Source organism: Erinaceus europaeus, chromosome 14 (assembly GCF_950295315.1).
Source record: "Erinaceus europaeus chromosome 14, mEriEur2.1, whole genome shotgun sequence".
NCBI classification, from domain to species: Eukaryota; Metazoa; Chordata; class Mammalia; order Eulipotyphla; family Erinaceidae; genus Erinaceus; species Erinaceus europaeus.
Window position 1 is genome coordinate 32022332 of NC_080175.1, and position 21793 is coordinate 32044124.

The window sequence follows — 21793 nt, forward strand, 5'->3', positions numbered from 1 at the left end:
TTTAGATCTGCATCTGGGAGCACAGGGCCAATCATTGCCCATCCATCTGCCTGCCTCTCCGGGGTCTGTGAGCATCCATCTCAAATCAGACAGCCCTCTCCATCACCTCCAACCCATCAGCCATCAACCTGGACCCATCTTCTCTGTATCCATCCACTTATCTGCCTATCCATCCATCTGCCTGTTTGCCCATGAGAGTTCAGCCTCTGAGGTCCCAGGCCCAGGCTTTCTGGGTAGAGCACTCAGCCCCACAAAACTCTTTAAAATACCCACTTTAAAATAGTAACATCTAGGGTTCAGTGGTGGCTCACCTGGTAGAGCACACATGTCATGCATAGGGAGCTGGCTTCAAGTCCCAGGTCTGCACCTTCGAAGAACAAGCTTCAGAAACAGCGGAGCAGTGCTGTAGGTGTCTCCCTTCTCTCCTCTCTCTCTCCTTCTCTCTCTCTCTCTCTCTCTCTCTCCCTCCCTATTTCTCTCTGTTTCTCAGCCTTTAACAGAAAGAAAGGGAAGGGAAAAAGGGGGGATGGTGTGGTCATGCAGGCACCAAGCCCCAACACTAGCCATGATGGCAAATAATAACTAATAATAAATGTAATCATATTCACAGCACCTAGTAAAATCTTGGCAGAACTGGGATACACACTTTCTCTCCTTCCCTCCAAGGGCAAGTGGAGACCCTTAGCAGAGCTACAAGATAATGGCCAAGGCAATATGATTGAAAGCAGCTGCCTGGCTCAGAGGCTAGACTGGGCTCACTTCCTTCCTGTGATGGAATTTCTTGGTCATCACTGGCAGTTGAATCCTAACAGTCAGTCCCCACTCACCTGTCTGCATCTGCCTGCTGACTTCTTAGTGGCACATTGTGCCCAGGGCCTGAGAGTTCCAAGGCTATATATCCTTGTCCCTTCCTGCCAGCCTGGGATGAACTTCTTTTCCTATTCACCCACCTAGGGCAAGGCACTAGGTACTTGTGTGTAGGTACTTGGGGCTGGCAGGTGTTGGGGGGAGAGGCAACAGAAATGAGTATGGCAGGACCCCCTCTCTCCAAGAGTTTACTGAGGAACTGGGGACAGAAGGAAGAAGGCCATTTCCACAGACAAGATCCCTGGGGACAGAGGGAGACAGCCATCACCCTCTGGAAGATCATGTAAGCTGTGTATAATATTTCCCCCCTTCTAGGGCCTCGCTCAGCACTGAGCTCAGACAGTAGCTGTTACCAATCGCTTTTCCATTACAGAAATCAATAATTTGAATTATTCCAAAATAATGAGCCCCTCTATGCTCTTGCAAAGCTAATTTTTCTGTGTCTGTGTTTGCCCACATGCTCCTTTCTGAGTCTGGAATCTGTCTGGTGGAGTGAGTCCAGGCAGAATGGAGTTCTTCCTCTGACTGAAACACCCTGGGAGGGGGAGAGCTGGATTTGGGGTTTGGTGCTCAGGTTCAAGTCATTGCTCTGATGCTTCTGAACTGTGGGATGCTGTCAATCTACCTAGCCACCTGGAACGTCAATTTTTCTCCTTTATAAAATAAGAATTTCAAATATAACCACCCACCAGAGGATTGAGGAACTAAATGGAATCATAATGTATGTCAATGTTCCTGGCACATATTAAGGAATCAGTGAACTCTCATATAAATATGTTTATTCAAAGCAGGAATCTGAAATCTGACTATAAATCTATATCACATGGCCACTGTATAATGAGAGCTTCACAAAACTCCAGACATAGCAATAATATCTTAGGTTGGGGAAAGAGATTATCATTTGCAAAGACGCATGTCCTCATTTTTACAAATGACAAAAGCCAAGACTCAGGATAGTTGGGTGAATTACAGAGATGTCTACTGAGAGTGCTGCTCCTGGACCCACTCCTGGCTCTTCACCTACTCCATCATCCCTGGCTTAAAGCTCAAGTCCCACCTAGAGCAGCCACGGTGCCATGTCCTGCCATGGGGCAGGTGCTGAAACCACAGGCCCTTGGAACAGCCACTTACATGAAACGCTGTAAGCTTGGCACACTGGCTCTGGTGCTGCCAGCAGACTAAATCCTTCTGAAGTCATCTGAAAAGGGTCCTGGGGAAGCCTCTGAAAATTGGACTTGGGAAAGAAGGAAAGAGACATGACCAAACCCTATTTCTTGCCAAGCACATCCTTGGCCAGCCCATTCCTCAAAACGAATCCTTTGCAATCATTTTTTTCTTCTTTCTTTCTTACTTTCTTTCTCTTTTTCTCACATAGTCCTTTGAGAATCTGCTGAAAGCCTTGGCCTCTCTTCCTCAAATAAAGGGATACTCTTTTGCATACAAGTGCAGGAGAGTTAAGGTTAAGTGCTCCTGGGCTGTTTTAAAATGTTCTTAGGCACTAGGGCCCTTCTTATTTAGCTGTCCCAGACTCCCTTGTATTAAATATTATCTTGTGCCTCACAGCCCCCACTGAATTGCACACAGACACGCATACAAGTTGAGTTGCATTGCAGCTGACTGTTTGACATAATGATACATTCTGTAGACATGTAGTAAAATATTAATTTCAATTTTGTGCTTTTCTTATTTCAGAGCCAATGAACTTTTTTGGTAAATTTTATTGAAACCACACACATCTTAAGTGTACAGCTTGCTGGATTGTCATGAAATGAGTACACCCATGTGACAGCCTCTAACAAGAGGCTCATGGAGCACCCAGAGGTCCCTCAGCACCCTTCCACTCATTACTCTCAAAAGTCAGCACCCCTTTCCTCACCCTCCTGGAGTCCTTCAGCACCCTGCCAGAAGTCCTTCAGCACCGCTGCAGTCACTACCCCCAGCAGCCTCTCAGCAGTCCTCTGCTCATCAACCCCATCCCAGGGTAGCTGCTTTCCTAAGTTCTAACACCATAGAATCCTTCTGTATTGCAATGTGTCATAAGTGGGATCAGAGCTTCTGCTCATATGGCATCTGGTTTCTTTCATGGAAGCAGCAGACCCTTTATTCAAGTCTCAGACACTTTCTGTGAAAAATTACAGGCTCAGAGCACTGTTGAAACTAGAGGTTTCTGACCTGAAATAGTTCACCTGGACAGTGTGCTGCTTTGCCACGTGTATGACTCAGGTACCCACTACATGGAAAAAAACTTCACTGCTGTTCTTTTCTTTTCTTTCTTCCTTCCTTCCTTCCTTCCTTCCTTCCTTCCTTCCTTTCTTTCCTTCTTTCTCTTTCCTTCTCTCTCTCTGTCTCTCTCTCCCAGGTGATGGTGCACCTGGTTGAGTGTACATATTACCATGCACAACTCCCCAGCCCCCCACCTGCAGGGGAGGAGCGTCACAGGTGGTGAAGCAGAGCTGCAGGTGTCTCTCTTGTTCTCTCTCCTTCTCTACTTCCCCTCCCTCTCAATTTCTTTCTGCCTCTACCCAATAAATAGATATTTTAATTTTTAAAAAATGAAATGAAGGGAAAGAGGAGGAAGATAAAAGAGAAAGATACCTAGGGCTTTCACACTGGGAAAAAAAAATCCTGATGCCCTGGCTGAACCCTAGAGCAATAAAATTAGAATCTGGAGATCAGAGTAGGCACAGGTAGGTTTTCTTGCTCCTCCGGCTGCATGGACAGCAGCCGAGGAAAAGGAGCCCTGGCCTCCCTACTGGGGAAACTGAGTCTCCAGGTATCACCTCCCCCACTGTGGGGACACCAGAGTTCCCCCTCTAGTCTATCTGGGGGTGGTGTTAGCACGACTTCAGTCCTCTAAATCTCAGGGAAGTCCTAGCCACTGGGCGCCGCTGTGGCTCCTGGCCTTGGAGGTTGGGTCCCCGCGACTGAGCTGCCTGGCCCATTGCTGCATCCTTCCCTCATGCAGTGCACCATTCGACCGCTGGGCGGCTCCTCGAGCTCCAGGAACCCCTGCGGTTTTCATAGCCCCCCCCCCCCCCCCCCCCCGTCTCTGGCGAAAAACAATCAATAGATTGGGCTGCAATGCAGGCGGTGGGGTGGGGGCGCTCAGAGCTGCTTGGGAGCCTGTCTGGCCCAGCAACAAGGAGGAAGGTTCCTGTGCTCCTTGGGACCTGGCGGGTTACGGCTTGCGGGGAGGAGGGGGGCGGGGAGAATGTAGACACCCAGCCCCAAATACAGGAGAGAATGAGCGCTTTCCAAAGCTGAGCCATCCAGCAGAGAAGCCCCACTCGCTGGCTCTGGCTGCGGGCGGGTTTGGCCCTACAAAAGCCACACACAGAGGCCCTGGGCTGGGAGGGGCCATAGCTCCCTCAGAGCTCCACACGCCCCCAAGTCGTTCCCTAAGAATCTGCCAAATCCTAACCCTGAGATGCTGGGGTCCTCTGGCTGCAGGATAACTGGAGCTAGATCTCTCTTCTTCCCTGCACTCTGGCCAAGTACAAGATGTGTAACTTGGAGTATTTAAATTCTGTGAGCCCCAATCTCTCTATAAGTGTCCCTGCTGTCACCGAGCGTTGTTGTGAGGGTGGCTTGTGTTGTACCAGGCACACCGTAAAAACTGAGTATTTATGTATTATTACTATACCAGTGCAAACAAGACAGACAAAATAAACCTCCCGGAATATTCAAGAGCAGCCTCTGCTGTGTCAACCCACATGTGTACCCCAGGTTTGACCAGAAGCAGGCACTCCAGCCTGCAGCTCAGGAAAGGCCCAACTGCTAAATACAGTAAATGCAAGAGAGCGAGCCACTGAGGGTGCTTCTCAGCACCACCCAAAGGGAACCCCCCTTACCTAGAGCTGGCAGCCATAATCTCCGTTGTCTGCTGAGATGCTATCTCCTTCCATGGATCTCAGAATGTGCTCCTCAGGCCATGTCCTGTGTACCAGCCCCATGGAGTCAGAGTGAGCACTGGCTCAGGAGAACCTCACACTTTTCTCAGGAACCAGTTGTGACCTAGGGCAGGTCACCCTCTGGGCCTCTCTTAAGCTGAGAGGTAAGCTTTCAGTGCCCTCTCAGTTCACATGTATGGTGTTTTAGCAAGCAACCTGGCATGCAGTAGGTGCTCAGCAAATGCCATTTAGTTTTATAAACCCCAAAACACATCTCTGCCAGGTTCCAACAGTCACCTACTTTCTAGTCTTTGATGCCTAGTGACCTGTGTGACCCCACCCCTAACTGGGTCCAATTCAAGGTAAGAGCTCAACAAATGGGTATTTATCTCATTAAAGAACTACTTCCATTCCTATCTGTCACCCCCTCCCAAGGCTGCAAGACCCCCAGGAAGACTCCCGATTACAGAATCCAGGATGTCTGCCTCCCCACTAGACTGAGAGCTCCAAGAAGACAGAGTGCTTTATAGCAGGCCTGGTTGCCGAGTCAACCCCCTTCTTAGTATCAGGATCCTGGGGCACAGAACCCCACAAGGAAGAGGGGAGAAAGCAGCACAGAGCCTCAAAATGGGCAAGTTCTTTTATTGGAAAAAGAAATAAGACAAAGGCCACTGCACTGCTTCTGCCCAAACTCCAGGCCTGCAGTGGGCCAGGGTGGGCAGTGGCTGGGCTGGGCCCAGGGTGGGTGGCTGAGGTGGAGCCCACTGGGCTGTAGTTTTGGGGGTGGATGTGGAGGGTGGGGGCTCTTGGGCCAGGACCCACTTGGGCTCAGGGGTTAGACCATCCTCTCCAGCAGTCTGGGCAGATGCCTTCTTCACACAGGCTACTCCCATGTCCAAAAGTAAAGCAGGCACCACTCTGGTTCTAGAAAGCTACCTGAAGCGGCTGGCTTTTCATAGCTGCTTCTAGCACCACCTGCCAGCGGAGCCAGGCAGCCTTTTGTCCATCACCAAGACACCAGGATGAGGCATCTCCTTCCCACTGCCCCCCGGGGGCCTCAGCATGTCTTTCCTTCGGAGAAGGGAGTGTCTCTTCTTTCTGCAGGGAGTCTGGTGTCTTTGAACTTCCAAGAAAACCATGGTTACACAGCTTTAGGGAGGCCCAAAGCTTGCAGGAGTGGTGAGAAGCTGGGAGAGAAACATGGAAGACCCCAGAAGATGGGCTCTGTGTTCTCCAGGAACCACAGTTTGTTTCTCCTCCAGAGTATACAATGACATCATAGCACAGGGAGAACCTTGTACGTGTGGGGAGAGGCTGGGAAGCGCAAAGCTGGTATCCCCAGGCAAGGGACAAGGGACATTAGGACCTTATTTATTGGACAGGCTGGACTCACACAGGGAGTAATCACAGGCCACCACATAAGAGAATGAGGCAGGGTGCAGAGGGAACAGCTGTTCACCTGGCAGCCAGGAGAACACACACACACACACAAAGACTCAAAGGGCAATCTCACCTGCACATACACACATGCACTCACACTCATTCTCTCTGAGGTGCAAACTCCAACCTTGAGAAGTTGGTTCTTGTTCTACATCTCCCTAGGAAGCATCCCTCCTGACCCCCCCAGATAACCTCCCAGAGCCCCGGGTTATGTCCTCACAGCCAGCACCTGGTAACAGACAAAGACTGGGTGCTTCTTGGCCAGGCTGATAGGGGCAATCAGTTTGGGACAGAGGGCAGGGGACCCAGGGGTGCAGAGAGGTCAGGAGGGGCTGAGTGGCTCCTACACAGCACCCCTGGGATAACTCCTCTCTCCCAGCACCTCAAATTCATGGGGAGACAGGTTTCTTGATAGGTAGAGGCCCTGAGGTGGCATGGGAAAGGGATTGGAGGGGTGGGTGTTGGCCTAGGGGCCTTGAGATTTGAGACAAGGAGGCATGCAGGATGGGGGTTCTCTATTTGACAGTCCCAGGCCCTCTCCAGGCTGTTTGAAACAAGGCTGTCCCAATATTGTTCTCCCTACCCTTTGTCTTCCCCCTGGAAGATCTGGCTCTGCGGTGGAGGAAGTAGGCCCTCCTATCGGGCGGGGGGAGGGGCATGGCCGGGGTGATGGCTGGTCACCCTGCCTTCCCTCCCCGGGGTGGGCGGCAGGGGGCGCCCCCAGAAGGGCTCAGAATCGCGTGCTCTGGTAGCGCAGCCGCCGCAGGTCCGCCAGGCCCTCGGCCCGGCCGTACACCTCCCTGCAGGGACTCTCGGCCAGTCACCGGGCCCCCGCGCCCACGCCCCCGCCGCTGCTGCTGCCACTGCCGGTGCTGCTGCCGCTGCTGGAGCTGCCGCTGCTGCACCGGTCCTCGTAGATGGAGATCTCGATCTAGGGCGGCGTCAAGGAGAGGGGGGAAGGAGAAGTAAGGGGGCCCAACCCAAGCTGCACCTTCCCTGCCCAAACCCTGCCATCTCTGCTCATGGCTCCTCAGCTTGTCAGCTACTGGGCACTCTTCAAAGAATCTTCGGGTTCTTTCTCAGTGAATTTCTTAGTGAATTTCTCGGTGAAACTACATGTGTAAAGCACTGACATGTGTAAAGCACTACATGTGTAAAGCACCGGCCGGTCTAATGGCCGGTCTAAGATAAAGGCTTCCTGGGCTTTGTAAAATGAGATGATTGGGATCCAGGTGGCGCACCTTGTTGAGCGCATATGTTACAATGCTTAAGGACCAGGGATTAAGCCCCCCTACCCCTCACTTGGAAAATGTCACAAGTTGGTAAAGCAGTACTGCAGGTGTCTCTTTGTCTCTCTCCCTCTCTATCTGCCCCTACCTCTCAATTTCTGGCTATCTCTGTTCGATAAATAAAGATATATTTATTTATTTATTTATTTATTTTTACCTCCAGGGTTATCGCTGGGGCTCGGTGCTTGCACTACAAATCCACTGCTCCTGGAGGCTTCCCCCCCCCTTTTGTTGCCCTTGTTTCATCTTGTTGCGGTTATTATTATTGATGTAGTTGTTGTTGGATAGGACAGAGAGAAATGGAGAAAGGAGGGGAAGACAGAGAGGGGGAGAGAAAGATAGAAACCTGTAGACCTGCTTCACTGCTTGTGAAGCGACCCCCCTACAGGTGGAGAGCCAGGGGCTCGAACCTGGATCCTTATGTCGGTCCTTGCGCTTGGCGCCACGTGCACTTAACCCGCTGTGCTACCAGCTGACCCCCAATAAAGATAATTTTTAAAGGAAAAAATATCTTAAAAAATAAAAAGAGGGGAGTTGGGCTGTAATGCATCAGGTTAAGCGCAGGCGGCGCAAAGCGCAAGGACCGATGTAAAGATCCTGGTTTGAGCCCTGGCTCCCCACCTGCAGGGGAGTCTCTTCACAGGTGGTGAAGCAGGTCTGCTGGTGTCTATCTTTCTCTCCCCTTCTCTGTCTTCCCCCTCGTCTCTCTATTTCTCTCTGTCCTATCCAACAATGACGACAATAATAACTACAACAATAAAACAACAAGGGCAAAAAAAGAGAATAAATAAATAATGTTTTTTAAAAATTTAAAAATTTTAAAAAATAAAAAGAAATGGTGTGTGTGTGTGTGTGTGTGTGTGTGTGCGCGCGCGCGCGCGCGTGCGTACACACACACACACATGCATGTTTGCCTTACTGGTTTTCTGGTCAAGTAATTGTTCTTAATAATTCTGTCATTGCTACTAGGGTTATGGGGCAAAATGTGTGTGCCCCTTATCACACTTGTCCAGCAGAAGGGAACGGAGCTACATACTTCCCTCACTGTCCCCCACCAAGACACCTCTCTTCCCACTCTCTGTTTCTTCCTCTCTACTTACCTGTGTGAAAAAGGAGGGCATCTAGGCCTCCAATCCATATTCCTAGTAGTAGGTGTGAGACAGAAATTGAGAGGGAAGGGGGAGATAGAGAGGGCAACACCTGACACACTGCTGCACCACTCATAAAGCTCCTCCTCTGCAGCTGGGGACTGGGGGCTTGGTAATGTGTTCACTGCACTGGGTGAGCCACTGCCCACCTTTTTCCCTCCTCTGCCTCCAGGGTTATCACTGGGGCTGAGTGCCAGCACTATGAATCTGCTGCTCCTAGTGGCCATTTTTTCCATTTTATTGACTAGGACAGAGAGTAATTGAGAGAAAGGGGAGGCTGATAGAAAGATAGATACGTGAAGACCTGCTTCACCACTTATGTAGCAACCCCCATGCAGGTGGGGAGCCAGGGACTCAAACCCTGATCCTTGTGTAGGTCCTTGCACTTTGTCCTATGTGCCCTTAACCCAGTGCACCACCGCCTGGCCCCTCTCTTTCTCCCTCTATCTCACCTGTCCCTCTAGATTTCTCTGTCTCTCTCTAATCAGTAACTATGTTTTAAAAAGAAAAACACTGGTCATTGGGGCTGGGGCTCCCCCTGAGCTGGCAGCTCTGCACCCCTATACCAAATAGCTCAGAAGGATACGACCCTCATCCCACGCTCCACGGGGTCAGTGAGTAGGAGGCCCCGGGGGGCAAAGATCTTTTCGTTCTGATCCTGGATGTAGCGGGAGATCTTCTTGAGCACCTGCAATGAACAGGGCATGGTGAGGATAAGGGTGAAGCCTGGGGTGTGGGGTGGGAGGCAGGGAGCCAGGCAGGCAGGGCAGGGCCACCTTCTCATAGTGGGTCTCCATGCAGAGGAAGATGAAGTAGGCTGTGGCACAGGCCAGGCAGCCCTCCAGGTAGGAGTTGCCACCGATCTTCTCGGCCTCCGAGTAGAAGCTGTTGAGTGTCTTCACAGTGTCTTCAAAGAGCTGCCGCTCAATCTGGAGGAAGCAATGCGGAGAGAGGCCAAGGTCAACCTCCCCAGAGGCTGGTATGGTTAGATTGTGTCCCAACTCCAAGAGCTTCCAAAGTCTCTCATCACCCACCAAGCAAAACCCAGGAGATGCTTGCCATGCCTGCTGGCCCTGCCTCCCCCTTAAGCCCGCCTCCTAGTTTCTGCATCCCCACATCACCACACTGGCAGCCCCACTGTTTCCTGAAAGCACCATGTGCCTGTGTACTCAGCAAAACACCTCCCCACAGACACCTCCCCCCCACCCCAGTCCTGTCTCATCCTCCTGCAGGCCTCCCCAGCCATTCACCTCTCCCCTGCCATGAGCTGTCTCTGCAGTGGAGCACCATCTCTTCCCACAGGGAGGAGGAGGGGAAAGCTGGTTCTGGCTCTTACTCCATGTTTGCCCTGTCCTAACTCTGAGCATGAAGGCACCCAGTTTTGTCTATACCCAGTAAGAATGGAATTGCATCACTCAGAAAATAAAAATCCTGTGGAAAAATAGAGCCAGGACCAGAGAGGAGGAGCTCATCAAGCAGGGCACAGGCCTTGCCAAGCATGTGGTCCAAGTTAGAGCCCCAGCACCATATGGGATTCTGAGGCACTGAGTCAAGCTTCAATGCTGTTATCTCCCTTTCTATGTCTCTTCCTCTCCCCCTTCCCTCTCTGAATGGAAAAGTGACCAACAGTGATGAAATTGTGTGCACACATGAGGCCCTGGCTACACACACACTAATATATATATAGACAGGGAGGGAGGAGGAAGAAAGAGAAAAAGAGACAGGGTACCAAAAAAAAATAAGATGCACACTCACTTTGGGAAGTCACTTTTCTTTCTGGTCCACAGTTTCTTGTGTCAGTGAGAGGGTTAAGCTAGTGAAGAGCATCTCAGACTTTCATTTTAATCTATGCATCACTTTGGGGTTTTGTTAAAACACAGATCTGAGCCACAAGGTTCAAGCTAGTTCTGAGCTTCTGCGCTTCTAGGGTTCTGGTCATGTTGCCAATCTCAGACCACAGTTTCAGCTCAAGAACTGAGTGGTTCTCAGTTCTGACACACACCAAAATTATCTGGTGGCTGGGTGGTGATGTACCCAGTAGAACACACATGTTACATTGTGCAAGGATCCAGGTTCAAGCCTCTATTCCCCACCTGTAGGGGAAAGCTTCACAATTGATATAGCAGTGCTGCAAGTGTCTCCACTCCTCTCTCTCTTTCGATGATAGAGTCTTCATGTGAGCATGACCCTCCCCCCCAGCAACAATACTGGTGGTAAAAATATTAATTAAAAAATACCTGACCATCTTTTAAAATTGAAATATGTCTAGACCATTTGAATCAGAATATCTTGGAGAGTGGGGACTTAAGGGATTGAAAGGAGAGGAGAAGGTAGAGAGGATAGAGAAAGGTAGATACCTGTATACCTGCTTCACCACTCTCAAAAGTTTCCCTCGGCAGGTGGGGATCAGGAGCTCGAACTTGGTCTTTGTGCATGGTAACTTGTGTTCTCAACCAGGTGTACCACTACTCAGCCCCTCATTCTTGTGCTTTTGAGAAGTTCTGGACTGAGAAGTCTCTGAGACTTTTATAGCTCTATTTTCAATAAGGCAATAGTAAGACGATGTTAAAGAAGCATTTTAATTCTTTCTGGGGAAGTGGATAAACATATCATATGTCATGGTATTACTTTTATTCTGTGTCAAAAACATTCACATTAACCCCTCAGTTTCATCATGGTCCACGTTCCACATTTTAAAAAGCTGTTCTCACCCGGCTGTCCAGCTCTGGAGGAAACTTGGTCTGGAACTGACAGATGGTCCCATCGCTGTAGTCTCTCTGGATGAAGACCTTGGTAGCCAGTGAGGCACTTCGCCGGAGCTCTTGCAGGTTGTGAACCTGAGGAGGCACATGAAGACAGGTGCTCAGGGTGACTGACCCTCTACTTAGGCATAATCAGACAGAAGGTTCTATGGGGGGAGAGGAGTGCTGAGTCTTTCAAGACTTAAGGCAGGACAAATTGACTACCCTACAGCTCTTCCCAGTGGAAGACCATGGACAAGCAAAACAGTAGTTTAATTACTGGGCTAATAATAGCATTCCTTGAGCTGAGCTATTCCAGAAAGATTTAGAAAGTCTGAAGCAGGGCTAAAAGTGAAGCAAAATGAGAGATCAGAAACATCAAATAAGCTAGCATGTATTTTAACAAGAGAAAAGTACTTCCTAGAGGCTGACCTAGATCCTTCTTAACCTTCTTGACCTAGATCCCACTTTCTCTCCTCTCCCCCCGCCACACTGAATTTTTTTTTTTTGCTATTTATACATTTATTCATTCAGTATCAAATGTTCACCACTTGGCAGCTTTCAGCTTAGGGAACCCAGTGCTGAATAAGGCTAAAGATTCAGGAGCCAGGGAGGGGAGTCAGCAGTAGAGTGCAAGTCTCGCATGCATGAGGCCTTGGATTCAGTCTTTGAAACTACATAAAAAGAAAAACCAAAACAAGTAGACCATCATAAATGGCAGAATGGGGTTTTGGTCTACACACACACACACACACACACACATACACACACACACACACACACACACACACACAGAGAGAGAGAGAGAGAGAGAGAGAGAGAGAGAGAGAGAGAGATTGAGAGAGAGTAGTCAGGGGCTGGGTGGTGGTACAGCCAGTAGAGCACACACATTATCATTTGCAAGAACTTTGGTCTACACTTGGAATTAAACTATAAGACCTGAGTCTCTGGTCCCTAACTACATAGGGAAAGCTTCACAAGTGGTAAAGCAGAGCTGCATGTATCTCTCGTTCTCTCCTTCTCTATCTTCCCATTCTTTCTCAATTTATCTGTCTCTATTAAGCAGAAAGAAAAGAAATGAGAGTAGGGCACCAAAGTAAAAACCCTGTGGTGAGGGGGAGGGTGGACATTTGGCTTCCTGGGGCGGGGGGAATGGGACACAGTCTTTTGGTGGTGGGAATGGTGTTTATGTACACTCCTATTAAAGTGTAATCATATAAACCACAATTTAATCAGTATGAGAGGGGAAAAATTGATCATATGTCTCGAACTTTTTAAAACACAGACTGAGTCGTTTTAATACATATGCTGAGTCTTTGATATGTTGACTCTCTCAAAAGTCTAGACCAGGTAGAACAGAAGAAACCAGTGGCACAGCTATATACAAGATGCTGAGTATTACACAGCAAACCCTAACAAAGGGACTTTTCAAAGTTAACTCAATTACCAAATAATGTGATGATAACAATAACTGTCTATTGTCTTCTTGAATCCTAAGACAGCAGGAACCTCACATATCCACAATAGAGCCTATATTTCCCCCAGTCCTGGAACCTTAGGGTGGGGACCACTTTCCTGCATGCTCCTCTCAATTCATATCAAATACTATTGCATCTGCTGATCGCAGCCTAATCAACACAATGAGTGCCACCCTAGCATGCTTCACTTCAGACTGTGTCCAGAGACTTCAGGTGTGGAATGACAACCCTTCAGCCTATCACTCGGGTGAGACCTTTCCTTTCATAGGATTCTCTAATTCCATTCCAGGTGTTCCACTCCCCAATAAAGTCCCCAAACCTAGATATAGACCAGGTCCCCTGAGATAGAGCATATGTTCACGTGTCCATAAACCAGGGCAAAATATATACCTGAAAGCAGAAGTACACAAGAGTCTGCAGTGAGTACCCCCCAACACTTCATCTGCACTATTACAGCCTTTAGGTCTATGATTGTTCAACAATTTGTTTGGATTTGTATGTTAACTCTCTTTTCAGCCACCAGGTTCCAGATGCCAGCATGATGCCGACCAGACTTCCCTGGACTGATGACCCCACCAATATGTCCTGGAGCCCCGCTTCCCTAGAGCCCCACCCTACTAGGGAAAGAGAGAGGCAGACTGGGAGTATGGATAGACCAGTCAACGCCCATATTCAGCGGGGAAGCAAATACAGAAGCCAGACCTTCCACCTTCTGTAACCCACAGCGACCCAGGGTCCATACTCCCAGAGGGATAGAGAATGGAAAAGCTATAGGGGAGGGAATGGGAGATGGAGATAGGGCGGTAGGAATTGTGTAGAGTTGTACCCCTCCTATCCTATGGTTTTGTTAATGTCTCCTTTCTTAAATAAATAAAAAAAGAAAGAAAAGAAATGAAAATAAAATGGCCACTAGAAGCTGTGGATTCATCATGCAGGCACAAAGGCCCAGAGTTAACATTGATAACAATAAAAATAACTAAATAAATAAAAATAAAATGACTGGAAGCCTTGGGGCTGGGTGGTGGCACACCTGTAGAGTGCACACATTACAGTGCATAAGGACCCAGGTTCAAGACCCCAACCTTCATCTGCAGCAGGAAAACTCCACAAGCTCTGTAGCAGTGGTGTAGGTGTATCGCTCCTTCTCTCTCCCCCTCCCTCTCAATTCATCTCTATTTTTATCCAAATACAAGTAAATTAAATATTTTTAAAAGACTGAAGCCTTAGACCTAGGGGGGGAGGGATTGGGAAATTGGGGACAGGGGCCAAAGCAGCAACTGATATTCAAGTTCAGACTAGGTTGTGAACTGAGCCAGAGAGTAGCACATATGGTCTTCATATCCAAAACAAAAAAGCAGGAATCCATGAATCTCCAAATCCCCATAAAAAAAAATGAAGTGTGCTGAGAGGAAAAACTGAAGGGATTCTGTCCTGGGAGGGGAGGGGTGGGAGAGAAGCTGTGGTCCCTTTTGCATACCTGTGGACCTGAAGTTGACACAGATACTCATGTCTGATGGAAGTAGATTCAGTTCCATAGAAGAACAAGGCCTCTTTCTTCTCCATCCTGTCTCAGTCATCTACATTCAAGACAAGCACCCTACTGGGTGAAATATGCCAAACACTGACACCACATGGAGACCAACCCCCAAAGGCAAAGTGAACAGCCAGTTCATTCTGTATAATTAAGGTGAATCCATTCAGCCACTCAGCTTTCATTTATTGAGTCCCTACTATTGCCAGGCTCCAGGGCTGCTGAGCAAAAGACAGTCTGGGAACTCCAGGGAGGAAGACAAGTAAATATATAATGAACTAGACTGTGATGAATGCTACAAAGGAATAACATCTTACTCAGAAAAGCTTCCTGAGGCCTGTGCTTAAAATGAAAAGGAAGAACTGGAGTCAGCAGTGGGAGGGGGTTGGAGGAAAGTAGGAGGGGGAAGAGAACCACCATGAGCAGAGAGAAGCTAAAGATTTATTCAACGAGTGGTATATGATAATCAGCCATAAAATGTCAATATCACCATTCTACTGCTTCTCTTCCCTGTTCCACCAAGAACTGACCTGAACTAGGGGGTCAGAACAAAGGCTGAGACAAAAGCCGATAGTCTACCTATTCTTATGAAACTCAGTACAGAAAAAAAGAACCGATATGAATGAATAGGAATGAAGGAAAGATGATGGTAAAGCCGACAGATTCTGCAAGATAGTGTGGTGGTATATGTTTGTACACATGTATTTGTATAAATAATAATAAAGAATATATATATCAAATGAAATAAAATTCCTTTACTCTGATAATCATTAAGTTTTTCCTATTGAATTTGCTCTGTCTTGTGTTTTCCAAAGAAAAAGACTGTGGACTTCCTCTATCCATCTAAAAAATCAATGTATATGAGCCAATCTATCTCAGGATGGGTCTCCTGGCCTCAGAAATATCACTTAGCCACTTCATAAAGGCTACATGGAAGTGTGCATGATGAAGGCAGAGGACCAATTAAAGAAATGAGTATATTTGTAGTAGTCTAGAGAGAAATTAAAGTGGGTCCAACCCAAGGAAAATGAGAATGGGCATCCTCCTTTGTTTGGGCCATAGTGACTGCATAAACTGGGCTGCATGAGGGCATGTATCTCTGGTGACTGTCTATCTGTTGAGCAAAGACACTCCTTCTAGTAATACAACTAGCAATAGATTAAATCCCAGTATCCTATGCACTTAGGTGTGGTGCTCTATGGGATGTAAGGAATGGTGAATACCAGGTGTAGACTTGACTCATGAAGATCAGCCATTCCTCTTTTTTAAATGTTTGCTGTTCAGAGAAACCAAGTTGGCCATGTGTTATGTGTGGTGGACCCACAGGTTGGAAGGAAACTGGATCCCTGGATCACTGCCTGAAAGAGAGCCACCCACTCATCAGGAACACCTGTCCGGGACTTTACTGAGCAGGGAATAAACTTCTACTGTATACACTAAGATTTTCAGGTGATAGCTTATGTAATCTAGTCTCTTTTCTCCTAATTTTGATCCATGTGTTCTCTAATAGCCAAGTCAACCCTCTTTGCAACCCCCCAAATACTCTGAGTCTGAGAACACTGTGCTGGCTCTGGGTGACCAGAGATCTACTTATCTTCTTAAAGTCTTATGATCCTTGGTTTCCCAGATCCATGTAGAGCACATACATCACAGACCATTAGTACAGTAAGGCATGCTCTATCCCTGGTGACTCAACTGTGAAATACCAAAAATCCCTGGTAAGAAAATGGCCCACTGATCTGAAAGCAGGAGTTGTGGGCACTATGCCTGGTCACTGAAAAGAAAGTCTTCCCTTCTTTGGGCCTCCATTTCTTCATCTAGAAACTGAGAAGTTGGAACTATGGAATTGCTAACTCTCCTTCTAGCATGGTGTCCTGGAGGTCTTGTCAGAAATTATGAATGCAAATGTTTACAGGGACTAAACACAATCTCCCCCCCTCCGTGTGTATGTGTGTGTGTGTGTGCACATGTGTATGATTTAAGAACTCATGCCCTATCTCAAGAAAGCAACTGAGGACCTGGAAATAACTCATGCTGTAAGGCTCTGGATTCTAACCCTAACATCACACAGGAGCATCAAGAACAGCACACAGGTTCTCCATGGATGATGGATCAGTGCTGTGGTGCCTCTCCTCTCTGTGTCTACCTCTCCCTCTTTCCAATTTCTCCTTTTATCTAAAAAGATAAAGAATGAAAAATTGGTCTTGGAAGGTCACTCACAGTTACTTTCATATATGTAAGACTCTGGGTTCAGTCCCTAAAGCCCCTCTCCAAACTAAAATAGAATAAAATAAAGCAGTTAATTACTGTCCTATGAGAATATGTGTCAAAGATGCCTCAATTCTGATTTTTAAGGGAAGTTAAAAATTCAGATTCTTTGTCAAACAACAAATCATTTCCAATGCATTGTTTAAATTTATTATCACTGAGTAGACCACATAAGACCTACCAGTGACCCAAATTCATTCCTGGAACTGCTAGTTTAGTATCTCTGAATAAGACTTCTATGGTAGGGCCCTTGAACCAAAGCTAGAGTCAAGCTCCAGGCCATTTGCCAGCTACTTAGCTTTCAAGATGCTGGCAGATTTTCAGCAGAGACCCAGGATGCACAAGAAGGTGCCAGAATATGCACTCACCCCTGTGTGAGGTCACCCCTTTTCCTGGGCAGCTCCCCTGAAATTATTTAAATGACCTAGATGACCTCATCCATTTTCACCTTCCTCTAGCCATCCCTCTCCCATCACTACCCTTTAGTTTCTGGTAGCTGAGTAAGGACAGGACCAAAAGACATTTCAGGAGGAAGAAAGAGAAAAATCAGTGGTGAGATCTGCTACCACCAATTTTCAGACTACAGTGTAACAAGGAAGAATGACTGTGAATAGTGGGTGCCACAGATCACACCCTTAGGACCTGTGCACCCAGCAGCACCAGCCTGGCAGAGGTGGAAGAGAAAGCACTGGGGTGTAGAGGAGCAGCCCTGGGCCCTGACTACCCCATTTCCAGTCTCATTCAAAACCAGCTAGTTCTGAAGGAAGCATTAGAGGTTCAAGTCAGCCATTAAGAAACTCAGGGCCAGCAAGATAGCTTCCCTGGATAGTGCACCTGTTTTGCCATGTGCCAGATTTGAGCCCAATCCCTACCACACAAGAGAAAGCTTTGGTGCTGTGGTATCTTTATCTCTCTATCAGAAAAAAAAATAGTTGGTTTAGAAGTGAAGTCCTAGAGATAACCAAAAAGAAGAAAAAAGGAGGAGGAGGGGGAGAGAAAGAAAGAAGGAAGAAAGGGAGGAAGGAAGGAAGGAAGGAAGGGAGGGAGGAAGGAAGGAAGGAAGAATGAATGAATGAATCAGGAGAGTTAGTTGATGAGCCAACACCAGGGGCTGCCTGGCTGGACTGTGGAGGAGTGAAGATCATGAGTCACAGACATGTAAGTCAGACCTCAGCTGGCAGCAGGGTGCAAGCTCAGCCCCCATCTGCTGGCTGCTAATCAGGCCACTGAGATCACACCTCCAAATGCCCTGCTTGCACAATGACACTTGGATATGTTTTTAGGGGCATATTTCTTAGGGACAAAACCCCACCAAAGCCCTTGCTGCCAGGCATTTCCCTCCTGTTCTTGGCCATCTGGACTGCTTCCCAGAGTGGCCTCTGCTCCCTGTGACACACATTCGTGGAGGTTTATTGCTCAGGGAATGGGCTTCTTACGGCTTTCCAAATTAGGTCAGTGTATCACTCAGGAGACCTCAGCCTTCTGAGTAGCTTTCATACACATCTCTCCCTTAATACTACCTCCTCACCAGAGCTCAGGGAATAGGAAAGATCCTCTTTCCAAGCCTTCTAACCACTAACCAGGGACTCAGGAATATCCAGCTTCCTCCCTCCACTCCTCTCCTAGTCATCTACCTCAGCCTAGGGTGAATGGCTCACTCCCCAGCTCAGACCAGTGCACACCCTGTGCTTTGGCAGAGCTGAGGCATCCCTCAGTACTACCATCAGAGTCCACCCAAAGCCATGTTGGGAAGAGTGCAGTGTAGAGTCTCAGGTATAGAGATTCCCTTCTGGGCATCCCTCTGCCCTCCAGCTAACCCAACCAGGGAAGCACTGGTGGGGACAAGGGGAGAGTCAAAAAGGCCACATTCCAACTTTTCAGGAGCCCCTTGTAATCACCCCCACCCCCACCCCGTCCCTCATATCAAAGCCTTCTAAGTGCTCACCTCACCTTTGGGCAACATAATTAACCCAGTATAGTAGCTGGGTGCAACTAACAAAAACATGGGACCTTGGCAAAAGGCTCAAATTCTAGTTCTGGTCCTGACACTGTTTAACCACATTTTCTCAAATAAGTCTTCGCATTTGAGTTGCATCACCTGTAAAATAGGATAATGACGCTTTCCTTGGCTCCTTCTCAGGGCTCAGGGAAGCTTCTTCACTATAGCCATCGCAGCAGTTAATTGGAGATAATAACACCATTCTTGCCCACTTCACAGACTCACTCTCAGGCTCAAAGGAGATGCTGTCTGTGATAGTGCTGGGCACACAGCAAAGTGCTGTAGTCACAGCAGCATTATGAGCAGAGTCTCTCCAGGGGAGAGTCAGACAGCATTCTGGAAGCCCCACCTCATCCTGTGAGTGTGAGATTTGAGGTGGGAATCCCTGAACCATAACAGACATGAGAGGAGGATATGCTGGGACAGCTGGGTGTCTTGAAATCTTTCAGGTTCACCTCACAGACCTGGCCCCCTTCTCTACCCACACTGCTGGCCTAGACATGCCCATGTGTCTGAAGTCCCTCCACCCCCACCTTCGTTGCAGTTTGGCAGCCCCATCTGGAAAGTGACCAGCAACTTGGCCATGTTTCCCTTTGTTCTTCCTGCCCTTTGCAGTATCATGAGCACTTCTGAACAATGCATTTCTCCCCCCCTAGAAGCCAAGCTCCACTGACCAGCTCAGAGCTTTTCCCCCTACTAGGATCCTGGATGCTGAGCTGTCCTAGCTAAATGCCTTGTCAGAGTCAAGTAACATCAGGCAACTGTGTCCTGCTCTGTGGTGATGATGGCAATGGAATAATAACAATAATGCTTGGTATTGATGTCATGCTGCTCACCAGGATGCCCAGACGCACTGCAGAGACCCATTCAAAAGCCTCTGCTCTCCTCTGGCCCCTGTTCCAACTGAGATAGAAATGGGGAAACACCACAAAAGAAGCCAACATCAGAACTGGGGAGATCCTGATGTCCTGGGTTCCACTCCAAATATATATATGAAGGAAACTTTGAACTCAACTCTTTGGCATGCTCTGTGAGTAACAAATAGGTCCTGCCCTTCTCTGTATGTTAGCGTTACCACTTGAAAAAAAATAAGTGGTAACATAAAGCACTCCATGTCCCTTCTGAAATGAGGGGGTAGGGGCACTGCACTAAGCTTCTGCCCTGGACCAGAAGGTGACTTAGTGCAGCTTTCAAGTGCTGGAAGGAGACACACCTATAGACACACCCTGAGGAAAGCACCCCCAACAGACACGCGAAAAATGTGGACACCTAGGAAAAGGAAAGTCGAACAGGGAGCAAAAAGCAAGAGAGGAAGACAGGCAAACGCAGGGGTGGGTTCAGGTAGCTCGTTAAAACCCCTTTTTTGGGGGGAGCAGTGATGTTGGTCTGAAAGTGTCTTTGTCACCTCCGCCCTCCCTGAAAGGAAAATGTGGTTGTGGGGGTAGCCTTGTCATTTCTTAGCCAGGCTTTGAGGGTTCAGGAGCTGGGTGGCTGAAGCGCCTAGCAACCAAGCCAGCCTCCCCTCCCCTCCCCTTGCCTAGTGCAGGCGCAGACTCGTCTCCAACCCCTAGGGAAGAGGTTTCAGGATGCACAGTCCAAGAGAAGGGGGGACCCCGGAAGGTCCCTGGAGTAAGCCTTGCGCCAGTGCCAACAAGTGGCTGGATGGCTCGGGACCTGGATGGGGGTGCAGGCGTGGCCGACCAGGGCGGCTCTCCAGAGGGTCCCCTCTCTCCTACAGGGCCATTCCGCACCCCCACCACTTCCCTCCAGGCCCAGCCCGGGAAACACCGCATCTTTCCCCCACCCCACCCCCTTCTTTTCCCAGCTCAGCCCGCCCCTAGGAGGACCCGCTTGCCGAGCAGCAGCAGCAGCAGCTTGCGGGAGGGGGTGCTCGCCCCTACCTCGGTGGCCATGTTCAGGGGCGCCGGCCGTTGCGGGCTGTCTGCGGTTAGGACCCCAGAGCTCGTGGGCCGGGGAGCTGTCCGCGGTGCTGATGAGGCCGCGGAGAGGGCAGGGGGCTGGCGGGTGGGGGCCGGCGGCGCGCGGGACCCTGGCAGGTGTGGCGCTGTCCCCGGTGCTGATCCCCAGCAGCAAGACGAGGCCGCGCCCCAGGCTCTTCAGCGCGGCTCCTGCAGGCAACCAGCCGCCAGGCGAGTCACTGCCACTGCAGCTGGCAGGCGTGGGGGCGGTGGGCGGAGAAGGGGCCAGGCGCCACCGCGGACCACTACCGGGAAGCGGCGGCCCGCAGATTCCCGCGCCCGCCCTCCCGCCCGAGAGGAACCCCGCTCGGGGCCCGGAGGCTCCGCGCCCGTCTGCCGGCAGGCCCCGCCTCTCCAGCCGCCCTCCCCCACACCCTTATGAGCACCCGCTGGGAGCTCAGCGCTCACTGCCGCGGCCTCCTGGGACTTCAGAGCAGAGAGACAAACCGGACAGTTCTGGGGCAAGGCTGCAGCCTGCAGGGCTCGGACCACCCATGTGCGCCCGCAGGCCCCCAGGTGCGGCCCCCTTACCTTTCCAGCACCCCTCCCCCAAGCCTCCACCTTCACAACCCAGGTTCCCTTTGAGGCATCTCCCCTCTCTCCTTCTCTGTCTGTCTCTGTATCTCTGTCTCTCTCTCTCTCATTTCTTCTTTTCTCTCCCGATTTGCAAGGGCAGTCCCTCCTCTTCCCACACCTCTCACTCACTGCCCAGAACCCAGTTACCCAGAGGAAGATGCAGCAGACTGCAGAGAATCCTGTCCTTTCTCACTCCCAGCAATACCCTGAGTCCCTTCTTTCAAGGAGCTCTTGAGTTGAAGCCAAGTGTCTCCTGGATGCATCTCCTGGTCCCAGCCCCACCCGGTCCTCTGCTTCTCTCTCCTCTCTGAAACACCAGTTTGCATACACCACCACCACTTAGAAACCACAAGCAGATGGTGCTAGACTGGTGTGCCCCATACTAAGGTGACAGGCCCTGGTGCTACATCTCATTATCACACTTGCAACCAGGTGACCCATCCATTTGCTTAATAAACAAAAGGGAAGCACCAGCATAGGTACCTTTGTACATATCAGGTAACCCTCGTTTGGAAAGCGGGGTGAGGTGGGGGGAGTACTTTGTTCTATGCTGCTCCCTACTCCTTGAAGCTCAAAAGAAGTAACCA

At 49.3% G+C, this 21793-nt stretch overlaps 1 protein-coding gene across 1 annotated transcript; it reads right to left on the reverse strand.

Annotated features, from left to right (window-relative positions):
• Positions 1 to 6108: 6108 nt before the first annotated feature.
• Positions 6109 to 21518, reverse strand: GOLGA7B (golgin A7 family member B). Its single transcript, XM_016192952.2, has 5 exons — positions 20553 to 21518; positions 11346 to 11471; positions 9411 to 9563; positions 9221 to 9322; positions 6109 to 7128 (listed from the first exon to the last, which is right to left on the reverse strand). The coding sequence occupies exons 1-5, from the start codon at positions 20562 to 20564 to the stop codon at positions 7018 to 7020; spliced, it is 504 nt and encodes a 167-aa protein (XP_016048438.1). The 5' UTR covers positions 20565 to 21518; the 3' UTR covers positions 6109 to 7017.
• Positions 21519 to 21793: the final 275 nt, after the last annotated feature.